The 17,482-nt window shown below is 41.1% G+C and overlaps 1 protein-coding gene across 8 annotated transcripts in view; it reads left to right on the forward strand.

Annotated features, from left to right (window-relative positions):
• Positions 1-17,482, forward strand: part of CADPS2 (calcium dependent secretion activator 2) — a 449,325-nt gene that overhangs the window by 357,970 nt on the left and 73,873 nt on the right. For all 8 annotated transcript variants that reach the window (XM_064487396.1, XM_064487392.1, XM_064487395.1 and 5 more), the window contains one exon: positions 10,736-10,839. In XM_064487396.1, coding sequence (XP_064343466.1) covers positions 10,736-10,839 — 104 coding nt within the window. The remainder of the gene's footprint in view (positions 1-10,735; positions 10,840-17,482) is intronic.

The following is a 17,482-nucleotide window of genomic DNA, read 5'->3' on the forward strand; positions in this document are numbered from 1 at the left end:
TGAAGACAATGTCTATCAATCACTATAAACTTATCATTTCTCTTTACTGTAACTATCCTCCCCTAATATTTTTACCTTTTCACTTTCTCAAGAATTTTCCAAGTTTCCAACTCAAATACCTATTTGAGTTGAAATAAAATTGTTTAAACTTTCTGATAAAACATAGCAAGCTCCATTTTAGCTAGTTCATCTTCTGCATAGACTTGTCAGCCAACCATTTATGCCTGGGGAAAAAGTACATCACCCACTCTGAAGGGACACCATGAAAGCTCTATGAATCGTATTGACTCACAAAGAAAGTTTCAAAAGAAGTTTTGTAAAATAATTTGAGGTAAATGCACAAGGTAGTGCGTCCGGAGAACTCAATTGAATCTATCCCAGATTCCCCAGGATTTGGAGAAGTTATATTCTTCCAAAAGTTTCTCTTGGGTGAATATTTGCCTTCTGTCAAAATTCTTAGTGAGAACATAAGCACCTCCTGAGAAAACAAAGCGTTTGTATGGCGTTTCCTCCGGCGTGCTCCTCACCGAGAACTAGGCCCTCGGCTGTGGTCTGTAACGCTCTGAACAGCTCTTGCTAGGATCTTACCTCCTTCTTCTGAAGGTGCATGGAAATCTCATTACAAGTGTTCAACACCTGTTCCCTAAAAGGTCTCAGAAAGGATGTCAGTTTATTCAGCTCATTTGACAGTGTGTCATGTATTTTTTGTGTTTTGTTTTGACTTACGTGGAATGTGATTCACAGATAAATGCCGTCTTGAAATAGCAAGCCTTCTCTCTAAAGCGGTTCTGTAGAACGTGTCATTTTCTAAATCCAGGGTTTGAAACTAACTGATTGATGACCTTCTTCATTCCCTAACATATGTCAACAGGTAAACCAGGCGACATTGAGCGATGTGGCTCCTGCAACACCTTGTTAATCTGAGTAGCTTCGATGTATTAAAAAGTGTTTTCAATTGGACAAAACTAGAGTAATGCAAACTGACAGATTTCCCCGCTTTATTTCTCAGCAGAGTCTGTAAGTACTCAGAACCTGGACAGGTGAATATTTGAAATCAGGGAGATTTCGTTACCTGTAGGCCATAGCTAAGTGGCCCTATAGATTTAAGCACTTGATTAAAAGACCTAATCAAAGAATTTGTAATGCCAGATTTTTTTTTTCAAAAGAGAAACCTATGACATATCTCTGAGGCATCAGTGCGTACACACACATGCACAGTGACAGACAGACCCAGGACGTTAAAAGTGCAGGAATACTCAGGATATCACGAAGCACAACGCCACTCTCTACCCTTGGTCTTTGCAAGTGTCCAACTAGGAGACTTTCCCCAAATCTTGGCATCAAATATATTATCACCACTAATGTGGAAGTTGGCTGCCCTATCTTGATTATGTGTCAAAAGGGACAAAGACATACATAGAGGCATCAGGATCTTTTGACTAATTTCCTGGCATCCAGGGCTACAAATCTGCAAATTATAGCCCTCATATTGTGCAGGAAAAGCCGGCTGGTCTAACAAGATAACTCACAAGTCTAGGAATGTGAAGGAGAGGCTGGGCTGGTCTAACAAGATAACTCACAAATCTAAGTATCGGAATACTGATCTGAGTTCTGCTGGACTAACTTGTGAATCTAAGTTAATTAGTGTTGGTTTGCTGTTCATGTTTTTTTGCTAGCCAGCTGGATTTTCAAAGATATATATCTGGCTTTGGAATGTTGTTTTGCTGCCTCCCCGCCTCCACTTTTGTGATAATGATGCTGCTAAAACTGTTCCATGCCTATTGGCCGAATACCCCAAGCTTGTACTTTACCCTATAAAACCTCATGCGCACATCTTGGAGGTGCTCAGAGCTTCAGAGCAGAAGCCCCTCTGAGCCCACCAGGGTAATACATCTGAGTACTCCAACCCTCCGAGTGGTGCTTGTTTCTTGGCTGGCCTGTCGTTTCCGTAACAATATTACGGTGGTTGTGTCCGGGAGAGTTCTCCGTCCTCCTTCTTCAGCTTGCTTCCCAGCTGGCAAGTCTCCAGAGTCCCTTCCACCTAACCCACTGCCCATTTCTGAACAAACCATCCTCATTCCCACTGGCTCCGTGGATCCTGCATATCTGGTCCCTCATTGTTCACAGGCAGCCTTTCTCCTTGAGGCTGGGGGGAAAAAAGGGTTTAAAGGGCAGGAGAAGGTTGAGAATGGAGGTGTGAAGGTGCCCCCTTTATGCAGGAATGTAACAAATGACCCTGGAGAGGCTGTTTGTTTAGGCAAATGTAATTAGTAGACAAGAAGGAGGAGGCATGAAATTTGGGATGCTGTAAGCTTTAATTATATGATAATTTAGTATTCATATGACAGTTACTCTAATTGAGATTATTCTGATGGCTTTCAATTTCTGACCTGAATTATACTGGAGAGAAATAAATATAATATATATATATATAGACATCATATACATACATAGCAATAAAACCAGGGAGGGGACGATTTCTCAGCTTCAGCTGCTGAATGTATACCTGTGTGAGAGAGAGACAGACATAGATATCATGGGTAAAGACCAGTCTTTAGACAAGCCCCTTTCGGACAGCCAGCTGGCAGAATAGCCAGCCGCTGTCTTCAGAGCTAAAGATGCATTATAAGAAAATTTCCTTCTCTTTCAAGATTTTTTTTGTCCTGTGAGATCTTAGATCTTCCTGTTTTGCAAACTTGAGGAGAGCCTGGGTCCCAGGAGTTAAACAGATTAAGTGGAAACTTTAATAAAACTCAAACCCAGGTGTCTGTACTTCCCCATTCTTACAAATCCTGTAATTATAAAAGCTCGTGACAAATGTTAAACCAAATAGTATTAAATTGTGTGTGTGTGTCCCAGTAATCTTCTCTCTGTAGTTCCATCTCCATCCTGTCTTATTTTAAGATCTTAAGAGAAGACTGTGCCTCCATATTCCTTCTCGAGGAAGTTTCCCAAAGTGTCACTGACATTCTCGTCACACATGTATCTGACTTTTTATGGCCTGTCACTCGCGGGTCACTGCTTGCTGTTGGCTTATGAAGACTGCTTCAGTCTGGATCCAGTTTGGCTGCCTAGACTCCAGGATCCAATTCTCCTTTGTTTCATAGCTGACCATTTCCTTAAAAATGAATTTATTGATGCAAAAGACAATCCAGGTAAAGCAGTTAATGTGACTGACCACAGGACAATTATTCGGAAGCACTGTATCATTAGCGTGGTTAATTCCAAGGAGGTATTAACTGGAACTGTTGCTTTAAATGACAGGGTCATTAAACAAGTTGGCCCCAAAGGGAGCCTTGGAATTAGGAGGCCACAGACCTAGTGTTTTCAAACATCTGTGGCATTGGTGTTCTCATAGATGTTAAACTGCTGTAGAGAGGCCATAACATCCAGGATTGTTTTCATTCACCCAAGGATTGTTCAAATCTGTACCCTGTCCTGTCTGGGATAACATTCCAGAAAGGTAAAATGGGTCCAGATTCTACAGAGAGGTCACCTTTTTCTTTTTCCCGAAGTGAAGTTTATATAAAGATGTAGCTTGATTTCAGGTAAAGGAGGAAATAAGTGAAAGTTTAAACAGGTCACCTTTGGTTTTCATAAACACTGGTAGTTCTCAAAGTGCATTTCTTAGACCAGCATCTTCAGCATCTCTTGGGAACTTGGTAGAAATGCGAGTTCTTTGGCCGCACACACAAGACCTACTGAATCTAAAACTCTGGGGCGGGGGTTGGGGGGGAGCATCAGTCTGTGTTTTACCCAGCCCTCCAGGGGTTGCTGGTGCATGATGAAGCTGAGAACCACAGGGCTATACTGAAGATGCTCCATTCATTGACTAGAGCAACATACACTATGGCACTCAGAGACCTATTAATAGGTTGTAGTCAGACAAGCCGAGAGAGGCAGTGATACAGCATTCTTCTGCACCAGTGCTGAGTCTTGGGGAGTCAGATCCTGGCAAGTATAGTTCAAGTTGGGGAAGGAGGGTTCGGCTTTAGAAACCACCTCTCTCCTGGATTCTGAGGCTAGCAAGTTATACACTATCCCGACTAAGAGACTAAGTCAGAGAGAGTTGCCCCCAGAATCACCTAAACTAGTCACAAACACTCAAGAAAGTGGCAGACGGGTTCGAGGGGGAAGGGTTGTTTTGTTTAATGGGAAAGTATTTGATCTCCTGCCCTCCTTCCCTCTTGGGATGTGAAGGCCCATGAGTATTGAGATCTGGCCGGGATTAGGACTCCCAGGAGCCGAACTGTCCCAGGCGCTGGCACTGTCTCACTCAGCGCAGGTGGCTGTGCCTGGAGCTAGAGGAAGGGTCAGAAAATCTCAGTCAGATTTACACTTTCCAACAGAGTCCTCGATCTGAATCATGCAAAGAAGGAGATCACTGACACTGGACAAGAATTAAGGTTCAAGTTAGGACAGGCTAGGGAGCCAGTAGAAACTCTGTGAGGCCCCCAGGCTGGCCTAAGGGGTGGGTATGAATGGGACAAGGCACTGAACACGGAGGTGGTTGCTCAGATGGAACCATTTCTCATCTCTCTAACTGGTGCAGGTCATGCCTGTGCCCACAGCAGTGTGCAGCGTGTCTGTGAGTAATGTGGTGTGGCCTTATGTTTTTGTGGGGTGAGGACGGTGGAGGGAGCAGGCATATGTACTTCAGTGGAGGAGGGACACCAGGTGACAGAGGGTCCCATTCCACCATTTCTCAGCGGGGTCAGAGGGTAGATAAGTTTTTTCAACCAGCAGTCCACAGGGAGGGTGCTGTCAGTCCTGGCTACTGAATAACCTTTGGGGGTTCAACTGGAAGAACTCAGATGTTGCACTCTTGGCCCAACTTCCTTGTCCTGTTAAACCTCACAAGGCAAAGCCTGATGGCTTGAGTCTGCACAGAGTGTCCCGGGTGAGTGCTTCATGCTGCCCGTCTCCTTACTTCTTCCAAACTGTAGGTCTTCCTTTAACTCCTTTCTCAAGATAGTGGTCATTTCCCTATTTCCTCCTCCTCTTTCCTCTTTATTTTCCTTTGTTTTTCTTTTCTTCCCCGGGACCTGCAGTTATCCCCATAACCCCTGACCCCTTGCAACCCCACCTCAGTCACCTCCTGAATGTCAGGGCTCTCTCCTCACCCATCTGATTTTTGTCCTTTAAAAGAAGGGAAAAGCAACAGAAGGGTGAGGGAGTTCTTTTTCTTCAGATGAGAGGAGGAAAAAGACGGGAGACTTCCGTGTCAGACTGCTGCTAACTTTCTCTCATCTGAAGTTTCTGAACTCAACACACACCCACTAAGAGAATTTGATTCTGAAGAACTCCAGATAGTATACACAATTTAAAGCCTTCTACTGACATATCTTTGATCCTATTTCTTGTGAACTAAGAACCCTGTTCTTGCATACTGAGAGTATTTAATTCACTATCAGAGCTTTTATTACAGAACTTCCTCATATTGACCAAAAATAGATGAGATGTAACTATCCTTTACCTTGTAAACTGGTTAGGGAGAGAGAAAGATGAATTCTTTGAAGGCAGAAATATTGTTTTGTTCACCATTGTATCCCCTCAGTAGTACGGTATGGTATATGTAATATATGTTTGTTAAATCAAATTCAGAGCCACAAAATCTGGGGATGTTGAAGGACCAGCAGGACATCTTAGTGCATACATAGGAACTGTTACTGTTGCCCTCTAGCTGGTTTTCATGACCTAGATGCAAGGGAGAGAAGACAAGGTCGTATTGCAATGGGGTTATTGCCGGAGTCCTTCAATCCAACGCCATCTTGAATCCTATTTCTTGTTTAGCTGCAAGTACAGGTACAAACAGTCTGTTAAAAGTTGAGGTCCAATACGTTTCAAATTTCTCTGTATCTTCTATGGAGAAAAAACAGACTGAAATGATCTTACTGGTCTTCTCCCGTGTCCACCTACAACCTTCACAATGAGCATCATTATATATCCACCACAAGGGACTTTGACGGGCAGTGCAGGAAGGGAGGGAGGCAGCCAAGGAGAGTGTGCTGGAAGTACGCACTCTCTCTGAATAGGGGGGCAGAATTAAAGCCTAGCAACGCATGGTGGTCAAGCTGTCTTCTCACATCTCCCCATCTCCCAACCTTCTCTCCAGTGAGATCTTTTCTTCAATGGACTGAAGTATAATTAAAAGGAATTGCTTTGAGAAGCCAAGAAATGTTATCATAGAAAAGTAAAAGCATTCCAAAATGAAGAAATAGCTTAGCCAAGAGCAATGCATTGAAATTCATCAAGAAACCTTGCTTCTTCTGGTATATTTGCTTTAAATGCCACTATTTGGGATGTATTACAACCGTCAGCAACTTGGTGTAAAGCTTGAACAATACAGAGAAAGCTGTAATGCTGTAGAGATGTCACAGAAGGAGGGAAAGTGGGCATTTTGAGGAGGAATTCTCAAATATTTACAATGTTCAGATCTTTAATGGAGCTATTGATAACCTTGTTACCTAACAGAGTCTGACTACAGAATGCATTAAACTTCTTGGCTGTAGTCAAATGAGTGACAGCCAGAGATGGCATACATAGTGTACTTGATAAAAAATTCTGTTTATTTAAAGCATTAGAGTGGCCATTATGTTCAAGGACAAAGTTTTGATCCTCTCAGTAAATTTCATCTACAAAGAATAAAATGTTTTAGACTGTATTTAAGCTTCGGTAGGACACAGGGTACTCTCTGAGTTTTTCCTTGAGATAGTGTCCAATGTGACAGCTGGTTTTGACATATTCAGACATAAACAGAAATAGGTTTTCAGGTTGCTTCTGCGATTCTTTTCCATTATTGCATACTCGTGGCTAAGGATGGTGACTTTGTAAACTCAAACTTCCAGCTATTTCAGAAGTTTTTATTGAATATATATATATATTCAGTTGAATGTGTGTATATGTGTGTACTGTTCCTATTCAGAGAACTGAAAATGGAAAAGAATTCAAGTCATTGTATTAGTGCTGCTTATATGACATCAGGGTAAGAATTTAATCATCTCAGCCAGTATCTGTATAGCCTTGGACACCTTCTGTAAACTCTCCAAGCTCTTTTTCCTAACCTGGAAATGAGGGTCCTGATGCCTTAACTTGCAGAATGGTTTTAAAGGGACTCAGTAAATGATGACCTAAAGTATATAGGAAAAATAAGTTCCTCCTCTGGGATAAAAACAATTCAATTTTGTTGCCTTTCTCTTTCCTTATGAAAAACACATTCACAAACATATAAATATGTTAAATAATATAATCCAATACAGGTAGAGCCCAACATTTATAGGAAGCATAGAGTTTCTTCACTAGAAGGAATCGTAGAGATGATATGGTACAGTGACTCTTACCATTTGTTTGCCTTATGTTTGATGACTTCGAGCGTCTGAAAGTTATAATCCTTCACTCCCCAAACAGGTCTTTATACACAAAAATTAGCATATAATTTTAAGGAGTTCAAGGACTCCCTAAAACCTATTCCTATGCTTAACCTTGGGTTAAGAATCCTCAACCTAATTCAACACCCTCAATCTAAAGATGGAAAAGTTAAGGGCAAGGAGGGTATATAGCTCAGTGGTAGAGCGCATGCTTAGCAGGCAGGAGGTCCTGGGTTCAATCCTCACTACCTCCATTAAATAAATAAGCAAACAAACAAACTTAATTACCTACCCCTCCTAAAAACTAAAAAGATAATAAAAATAATTTTAGAAGACAAGTTAAGGAATATAAGTGATATGCTCTTGAAAATTAAAAATTATTTGAAAACTTTTCCCCCAAACTCTTTGTCTAATAATTTAAGAACACAGCAGTCATCAATTTTAGAGCAGCGTCCTGGGACTACAGCTGCATGTCATTGGTGGGCTTGCTGTCTAGTCCACCCTAGGTGTCTTAGGGACAGAAGAGCTATTTGCAATCCCACACAAAGTTAAATGAAATAATTTGGGTATTGATTCCATTTTTCACATGCTTTTTTCCCCACAATTATACTACCATGTTCTCAGTAAACATTCATTAAGTACCTGTCATGGCACCAAGTCTATTCAAGATATTGAGAGCACAGGATTGTGAGACTCAGTTTCTGACTGGTCTGGGCACAGTCTAGTAACAGGCTCATAAGCCTGTAATAGAGGAACTCAGAGAGAGGAGCAGCTCCCTCAGCCCCAGAACTTTAAGAAGGTCCCACACTTAAGGTAGCGTTAAAGTCATGTCTCGAATGGTGAGTAGGAGCTTTCCAGACAGAGGATCCAGATATCCTAACTCCCCGCACATGCAGATTTTATAATGCACGATTTTCTATTTAGTTGAGAATAATTCACTTCCTTTAAATTATATGTACATGGTAATTAGTCCTAAAATATATGGGATGGCCCATTGAAGACCCATGTCATAGTTTTATCAGCTGTGTGTCTTCATCCTCTGAGCCATGCAGTCTCCAAACCTCTGGGTCATTCTCCTCTCTGGACTGCAATTTCTAGTCACTCACAAAGGCTTGCAGATCCTTTCTTTATAGTGTCCCTGCACCTTCCTCTTCTTCTCTGTTCCCATCATCGTCTTCCTATAATTCTCCAACCTACTAGACCTGGCCTTCAGGCTTCATGCTGCACAGCCTCACCAGTCCTTCCACATTCTACACAACCACAGATACGTTTTCCCAAAGTTAATTTATTCTGAAGCCCGGCTAGGAAACCTTTGCACCATGTTCCCTATAGGATATCATTACCAAGTCTATTTATCATCTTACTTGAAGCCTGCTGTGATCCAGCCTCAGGCTCATCGCTCATCATTCCTCAGCACGTTTGTAGTCCAGCCAGGCAAGTACGGGACAGAGATGGGAAGAGCCCACGCGAAGTCAGGTCTTGCCTTTACCACGTATTAGCTGTTGTATTTATCAATCCAAGCTCGTTTCCTTATCTACCACTTTGATGAATAAAAATAACCAAAGGACTTAAAGCTGTTAGGAAAATGGCAAGTGCCTCGCACTGCCTGGCACATAATTGGCTCTCAATAAATGGTATCATTTGTAGCCACCTTCATCACCCTCCTCCGAAAGGAACCACATCTCTGTCACTCAAACATTTCTAGAAACCCTCTTCTGACCCAGGTCATTTGTTGCTCCCTTAGGACCTGCTAAGGGTCCTTCTTATTCCTCCCCTAAACCCACCTGTTCTCAGCAGTCTCTGCTTATATAACCCACATCACCTCTGTTTGCTTTGCGTTGTTTCCAAACTTTTCTTAAGGGTCTTGTCTTGTTCACCAGACTGTAATAGCTCGAGCTACCCCCAAGTGGAGGAGACTGTAATGCAAAGTCAAGAGCCTCTTTGACTTCCCCCTTGTTTGAGGACATTGAAGTGTTCATGACACAGAGGGAAGGTCGGAGAGTGGACGTCTCAGGATCCTAGCCGTGGTGATTTTTGGAGTCTGAGTTGTTTAAGAGCAGGGAACATGTCTTATACTTCCTCCTGCTTCCCACAGCAAAAACGTGGGAGGCACACTCAACTCTGTGGTGTTTAGCAGACTATTTTCCTGAAGAATCAACCTACTCTTTGATCCCTGTCACAGACCAGCAATGGCTTTCATCCTGCAGGGGAATTAAGGAGGATGTGTACCAGGATTGTGGGATGGAAACCCCTACATGCATGACCTATAGGCAGCTTATAATAAATGTTTCATGAAAAAGCACCAACCGTAAGCTATGTTTCACTGCATCACTGTATGTCCCTTGGGAACAAATTAAGAGCAAATGGAAGTCTTCCAAATTTAGAGCTGAAGTTTTAGAGAAGCGTTGAAGGAATAGGTCTATTACAAAAAACAAAAAAGCCTCCTTAGATTCCACAAAAAAAGCTCTTGATCTGAAAATTTTATTTCTCTTCCTTACAACCCCTTTACAGGGGGCAAAGAGAGTCTATAAATCTAAGACAGTGGTTATCTTTAATATCCTTATTGGAAACTCTATTCTTCACATTCAATTTTGAACCAGTTTCATTACACAGGGCACCTCTCAACCTTACCAGTTCATTTTCTCTCTAAAGTCAACTACTTTACCTTCTCTGTTGCTGAATTTCAGGTAGCTGCCCTTCACTGTGGCCTGGCCTTTCTATACCAGTTTGCTGTAATGCCAAAAGAACCTTCAGCTTTTAACAATGTCCCTCCGCCCCTCCCTGGTTGGAGGAGGGGATGGAGGGCAGGGAAGGAAGGGAGGAAATCTGTTAATTGCAGCCTGTCAGAGTTGCTTTAGGTGACTTTGTACTTCTTCAGTTTAAGATCAACATGAACCTTAGACATTTCAGGCTGGAAATTTAAATAATAACAAAAAAGCATGGATTTCGCTAATGCCAGGAATGACTCATCTGGTGAGAATGGTATTGTATTGATAATACAATGCAGAGAGAAGGAAAAGACTGTGGTGTCTGCTTGGTTTTGTATTTCTGACCTTGAGGAGAATTATAACTTGTCTGTTGCAGAAGTTGAGCATCTAATGTGCTGACGCACCTGTTAGTTCTTGGATGTTAAATGGCAAAGCACTTGCAGTCTCCTGTGATTGCTTTGTGGGTGAAATATTTTCTGCAATCTGGTGAAATGATTTTTTTTTTAAAAGAACGTATTCATTTGTAGTTCTCGCATCTCCTACTTCTCAAAAATCTGCTTTCTCATTCTGTGTCAACACCCTGATCTCATCATCACATCTTAGAATCTGCTTGGCTTTTTATTTTCAAGGTAACATTATTATGACTTGTTTTTAATACAGAGACCATGAACCAGGCGACTCCCGCTAGGAAGCTGGAAGAGGTCCTTCATCTGGCAGAGCTCTGCATTGAAGTCTTGCAGCAGAACGAAGAGCATCACGCAGAGGTGATGACTTGTTTTAACTGTCATGTAGAGTTACGCGTAGTGCTTTTCTATAAGGCTTTGGGAACAACACTGAAGAAGTGGCTTGCCTGGAGCCTTTGATTCACATCTGGCCATTTATCTGTAGAAAACTGAGATCATATGTGCATTTCCTGAAAATATAACTCCTATACATCACAAAGGAATTGTGTGTATATGTGTATATATATATATATATATAATAAAATTTAGTATCTATTCCTGGCAACAGTCTTGCTGTGAAGCACAGGGGGAAGAGGGAGGGTGGTAGAGCGCGTGCTTAGCATGCATGAGGTTCTGGGTTCAATCCCCAGTACCTCCACTAAAAATGAGTAAGTAAATAAATAAATCTAATTATCTCCCCCCCCAAAAAAAATTAAAAAAAAATAAAAGAACAGGGGGGAGTTTATGAGATCTGCCAGAGGTGTACAACTTACAAACCTGGAACCCAACGTGAACCCCATCTTGTGACACCAGATCACTTGCTTTTCCCCCTGCACCCCAATTGCTTTAGTGTAGAAATGTAAGTTAAACAATGTGGGGAAGGGAAAAGTGGTGATAAATCATAAGACAACAAAATCAAATAGAAGACGTTCATAACGGTATGATTGATAACTCTAGTCTTTCCCATTTTCCATCAAACTTTTCTTTAACTTTTCACTAAACCTGCATTTTTAATAGTTTTTAAAAGTTCTAGTTCTAATTATATATTAACATTCACTAAAGGTATAGAATGGTATTTCATCAGGCAAACTGCTTATTCTCAGACTTGAAAGTGTCATGCTTTCTAATATCGAGGAATTTATTTATAAAAAAATTAGAGTTTTCTGACTTTGAAGGAGGTAGAGAAAATGTGTAGAACTGAATAAATGTAATACATTTCAGTGCCCTAACAGGACTTTTAATATTGAGGAAGCACATAAAATGAGCAGGAATGAAAAAGACCAGATACGGGAAAATTCGCAGAATATTTATATCTAATGAAGCCTAGTTCTCAAAAATATAAGAAACTACAGGAAGTACATTTTAAGCAAATTCTCAGAAATAAAGATTCATGAAACCTTACTGTAGGTAACTAAGATTTATTGTATCTGGTTATAAATATGATCATTCAAAACATCTGCTTTTAGCTCACACTGCGGAATCTAGTTTTTACCTTGCATCTGTCATGTGTGAACTTGTTATGGATATTTTATTTTAAACTGAAGAAACAGCTGCTTCAATCATTTGAAATGAATTCCCAGGAGGAGCTTTTCAAGGCTAGTACCACCGCTATGTTACAATGAAAATGATTATATGATAAAATGTATGTATGTGTTGGCTTTGTCTTTTGTTAAAAGGCATTATCATCAGAGTATGAGACCTTTTCGAATTAAAAAAAAAATTCTAATTGGATATCCAATTTCACCTACACAGGCACATCTCATACTCCCATGTACTTCACAAAAACGGCATTTAATTTTCCTGCTTTACTAGGGAAAATAATGTCTCCTCTCTTTTAAATGTAACTAATACTTGTTAGATGCTCCATGCAACTGCTATACTACGTGCTTGTTAAAGTATAAGGTATCCAAGCACAATTAAAATGTAAATATTACTTACTTTCTAATCCACAAAAATACAGTTGACTTTATTGAACAGAGATAATCAAAACTCATAAATATCACTCAACTGTATGCCAAAATATAAATTTATTATAGTGATCTTTTTTTAAATGTTTTGTGACACTCTGGCATGTCTTTATTCCACAATGCTTCCAAATTCCTGGAATTCCTCAGGGAAGAGAGGTGAGTAAAATTGTTTTCACTATTTTTCTAGCATGAAATAACTCTCTTACATGAAAATAGGATAGAACCCACTTTGGTTATAGTTTTAAAACCAACTTACTCCCTCTCCTTGGAATTAAAGATCCTGTTTTTTTAAATGGTCTAATCTTGATTGTACTGTTTCGGTGAACATGTCTTATTACTAATTACGTGGATAATTACTGCTGGCCATCTCAGTAAAAGCCAGCTGAGAGGATTTTGTCATTTTGGTTTTGGTTTATCTGTTACTGTTTTTTCACCTTTTTTCTTTTTTTAACCAGAAAATCCAGCTTTATCTCTGAACAATACTGGGGAGTGAACTGGTCCAATTCCAAAGTCACTTCCAGAGTGAACTGGTGGACTGCACTGTACACTGATCTTGATTTTGCTGGATGTTCAGGCTAGACTTTTCTTTGCTGCATGAGAGAGCCGCTGGCCTGGCTCCCTTGGCGGAGGTCAGTGCGTCTGCCTCGGAGCCCTTCGAGTGGCCGTGTGTCAGCTCCTCTCATTCGTCTTCTGCTCCCCTCCACAGGGTGGTTCACTTTCCAAGGCCAAGAGGTTGTTTCTGTCCCTCAATAACTTGTCAGTGAAGCAAGTTTCCTATCTTCAGATCTTAGACAGTAACTTACTTCTAAGACAAGCCCCCCCTTCTCTTTGAATGCCTCTTGACCTCTCCAGCAAGGCTTTTCCTCCAGATCTCCGTGTTTCCTCTTGAGAAAGACAGTTGAAGCTCCTTTCCAGAAAATTTTTAAGGCTGTCTTCCACATTCCCATGAGGAGACTGTGTCTGACCAGGCATTTAGGCAAACTGATCTAACAATGGTGCATCCAGGGCCACTCACTGTGACAGGTGAGGAGTCCCAGAATGCCTTAGGGTCTCACCAGCACACCCCACCACACACACCATCTTCCCAGTAAGAAAACCTGCCAGAGGTGCACAGCTGGACAGTGACTGGGTGAAGACTCAGGCCAGACCCCAGACTCAGCACTTCCCAGGGAACTGCATTGTAGAGTGGCCGGAATGGGTGTCTTGTCCTGGTTCTGCTGGTGGGCTTGACACTTGGCAAAGTAGGAGGGATGTAAATGCAGCAGGGGTGATGACAGTGCAAGCCTGGAGACGCTCCTCTCCGGTAAGTCATTCTCTTCGTCCCCTGGCATAGCCTGGGGCCCCGCCACGGGGATGGAGTGCTGGGAACCTCCCCCCGTGGAGGGGCAGAGAGAGGCAATACACCAGTATGAGCACAGCTCAGGTTGTCACTTTGTTATTTATTGTTGCAGCAGAATCTTGATGTAAGGTTCCTATGATATTTTAAATATAACATCGTCCACGGTGTCGGTGACTCTGTAGGCAAAGAGGATGTCTGGCAGAAATGCAGTATTTGCAGCTTAGCTCTGAGTTCGCTGCCGATGGTTAATGCAGCCTGCGCGCCCGCTGGCTGTGTCCCCGGCGGCTTGGGGAGCACAGCCAGGGCAGGGGGAGGAGTTCAGTCTGGACATAAGTATTTATGCGCATGCTCATTCGCGTGAACATCGGTGTCCGAACTAGATTATGCTTCTGGATGGATTCTAACATAAAGAGAAGGGATGTTTACTTTTTTTCCACTTGTTTTTGCTTCTTTGTGTCCTTACTCCTCTCTACTGCCACGATATCTAAGGAGCATCTTAAAGTGAAGTTATACAAAAAAATGTTCCTGAACAAGTCTTCTTGACTACTTACCGTTATCTAGATTACAGTCATCTCAACAGATGAGTTAATCTTAATTATGCAGTATTTATATCTGGATAGCCAGTGAGATAAACCGACATTTTGGAGGGAATGGGTTTAAGTTTAGGGTTAGGCTAGCCTCTGGTCCAACAAAGGTCTTTCCTTTTGGAAGAAGATGACCCACAAGTGTCTTTCCTATGCCTGAGCTAGAGAAGCAGAATTTCATTTGAAACAGTGACTCTTAAACGAAACTGCGTGGGCATAAATGTCCCACCAAAGATGTTAGTCATTCACTAATTTACAAATATTTAAAAATAAGGGTAGTACTTTACCCTGGTATATGTTTTGAAATATTTTCAGCTCCTCGCCTCACTTGGTTATTTCAGTATGTGTATTCATCTATGAACCCAGTTAGGGAGAGATTTTTGTGAACCAAGAGTTGCAAGAAACTTATGATTAGTTTGATAGTAGTTTAGGTATCACCCTGAACATTCTAGTCCATTCTACTGGCTCCTCAAAAGAGCTGAAATATGTCTAAAATATGGCCCCTGAGCACTGTATTGCTACATGTGTATGTTGGGGGTCAGGGGATACCCTAGACACTGGACTATCTCCAGAGCTTTTAGGATCATCTGCAACATACAGGATTGCAAACTGATCTTTTTTGGGGGGATGGCGGAAAGCACATAATACGTTCCAAAATCATATGCCCTGTTTCTGCTCATTTATGTAGCCATTTTCCTTTTTTTGTTGTAAATTATCAAATGTTCACTATATTTTGAGGGTAAAAGTTAATCAAAAGCCTGAAACTTCAAAGAAACTAGAAAAAACATAAATAAATCTGACCATAAGAGATGCTGTGGCAAGAAAAAACAGTAGAAAACACACCATTGTTCTGATCTGTGAAACTAGATAGATAAATAGATGGACAGGCAGGCAGGCAGTGTGCCGTGTATAGTTAATTAAGAATAGGCTGTATGTGTAAAAGCTTGATCTCTGCACTCCAGCTGACTTGGACTCAAATCATTGCTCTGTTACCTACCAACTGCATGACTCTGGGCAAATTCTTTACTCTCTCTGAGTTTGCCAACTTGTAAAATAAGGATAATTATACCGTCTACCTGAAAGGTTTGAGCGCAATAATGTATAAAAAGCCTCTAGAACAGTACTTGGCACATAGAAACTACCCCATTCATGTTGGACACTGTTTTGTTTAAAACATCTACACTCATAAGATCTGTGTGAATTTCAACTCATGTTTGTGTTACTTGTAGTACTTGGTTGTTTACTGTTTGTACAGCAAGAGATTCTCATATTCATTGACTCTTCCGAGCAGCCCCGGAGGAGGCGAGGGTAGGTATTGTTATTGCCAATTTGCAGATGAGGAAATGGAAACGCACCTGGGGAACTGATCTGCCCATGATCACTCGCGTTTCACCAAGTTCAGAAGCTCAGTACTCCGCTTCCCGTTTCAGGGATAGTCTAACCTGCCACTGTTTTCAACGACATTGAGCAAACAGACACAGCTTTCACAGTACTGTCAGCCTGCCACGTATAAATGTTCTCACTGTGCAAGATTTATTTATTGTTAGAGCTTTGAGAGAACTAGTATGGCTAAAGGATGACAGTCAAGTTTTGTTTTGTGTTTCCCTCTTAATCAAATTAAACATTGCCTTCTGCCTCTGGCATCTCACTTACACTAATCAGTGGCTTAGCATCAGAGCCAAGACAGCTTTAACGCAGATAATCATGGCTCTTGATTGGTGCCCTGCAGACAGATGCCTTCCTGAGCAGGGTTTTCTCCTCCCTGGTGGAGTCCCTCAGCCACCCTCAGGAAGTGGTGCTCTGGGGAGAAAGTTAGACAGCCTCTCTTCTTACTACCAAGCCAGGGTGGGACGACTGCCCCCAGAGGGACAGCAGAAAGGAGGCGGGGACAGGTGGTGGGGTTGACCTTGTGTTCTCGAGGTTAACAGCCTGCAGCCCTTGCTTTGCATTTTCAAAGACAGTGGTTGCTTGAAGCTTTCTCTGGTCATCATTAGAGCAAGAGACATTCATCACAGATCGGCTTATGTTAGTCAGGAATAATATTATAGGAAGTACAATTGAAAACATAAATGTACACTTCCACAAACAAATAATGAGAGTTTTGAGTTGATGGCCAAATCTTGTCAACCTGAAGCCAATATTTTTTTAGAGGAAAGTGTACTCCATGGCATGTCATTCCCCACCGTGGCTCTGGCTTCCAAGTTAAAAGAGCTTTGGAAATTTTTCTCTGAGTCTTGAGACAATCTTGACCTAACATGACTGTTATTTTCTTAATTTTAACCTTTTGCAAAGGTATTGGTTGTGAACTGGAAGTGAGACTTTGAAAATGTCTCTCTTTGCAGTGCAGCATTTTAACTAGCGTTTCTATCCTGCTCTGCTTAGAGTGAAGAATCTGAGATTCTTCTTATCTGTGTCGCCACTCCAGCTCTAAATTCAGAAGCAAGGTGCATGCAATGAAATATATGCGATTTGGGGTTTTTTTTTTCACTTTTATATTATTGCCATATACTCATTCTAAAGAAATTTTAGCGAAAAGGATTCAAACATAATATTTTCAAAGAGCAGTAGCTCAATTTGCATAGAACATACCATTTCCAACAGGTTTCCACATTCATGTATTTGTAACAGCAGAGATAAAGTTATACGCACTGAGCCAGCCAGGAACATGTCCCTAATCCCACACTTGTATTACACCACGCTTTCTTTAGCCAGTGTTTTCTTCTTTTTACCACCTGTTAATTAGTTACATGGTAATGTTTCTGTAAATATATTGAACATTATTCTTGTGATAAAAGTTTTTAAGAAAATATTCAGTATGTCAATATTTATAATTTACCTATTTTTTGGTTTGTGGTTTGACTCTTTTTGTTATAATCTGATTTACACTGGAAGAAATTAAATGGAATTTTGCAACTGCAAATCATACATGTTCTTTGAAAGTTCTTGAAAATAAATATGGACTTCTCTGAGTATAGTATGATGAGTCTTTTTTTTAAGGTTAATTTTAATCGGAAGAATAACAAAAATATCTGTCTCACAGGATGTATATGCTTCATAGTTATTTAGTTAAAAAA

The sequence above is a fragment of the Camelus dromedarius genome, chromosome 7 (genome assembly GCF_036321535.1).
Source record: "Camelus dromedarius isolate mCamDro1 chromosome 7, mCamDro1.pat, whole genome shotgun sequence".
In the NCBI taxonomy this organism is placed as follows: domain Eukaryota; kingdom Metazoa; phylum Chordata; class Mammalia; order Artiodactyla; family Camelidae; genus Camelus; species Camelus dromedarius.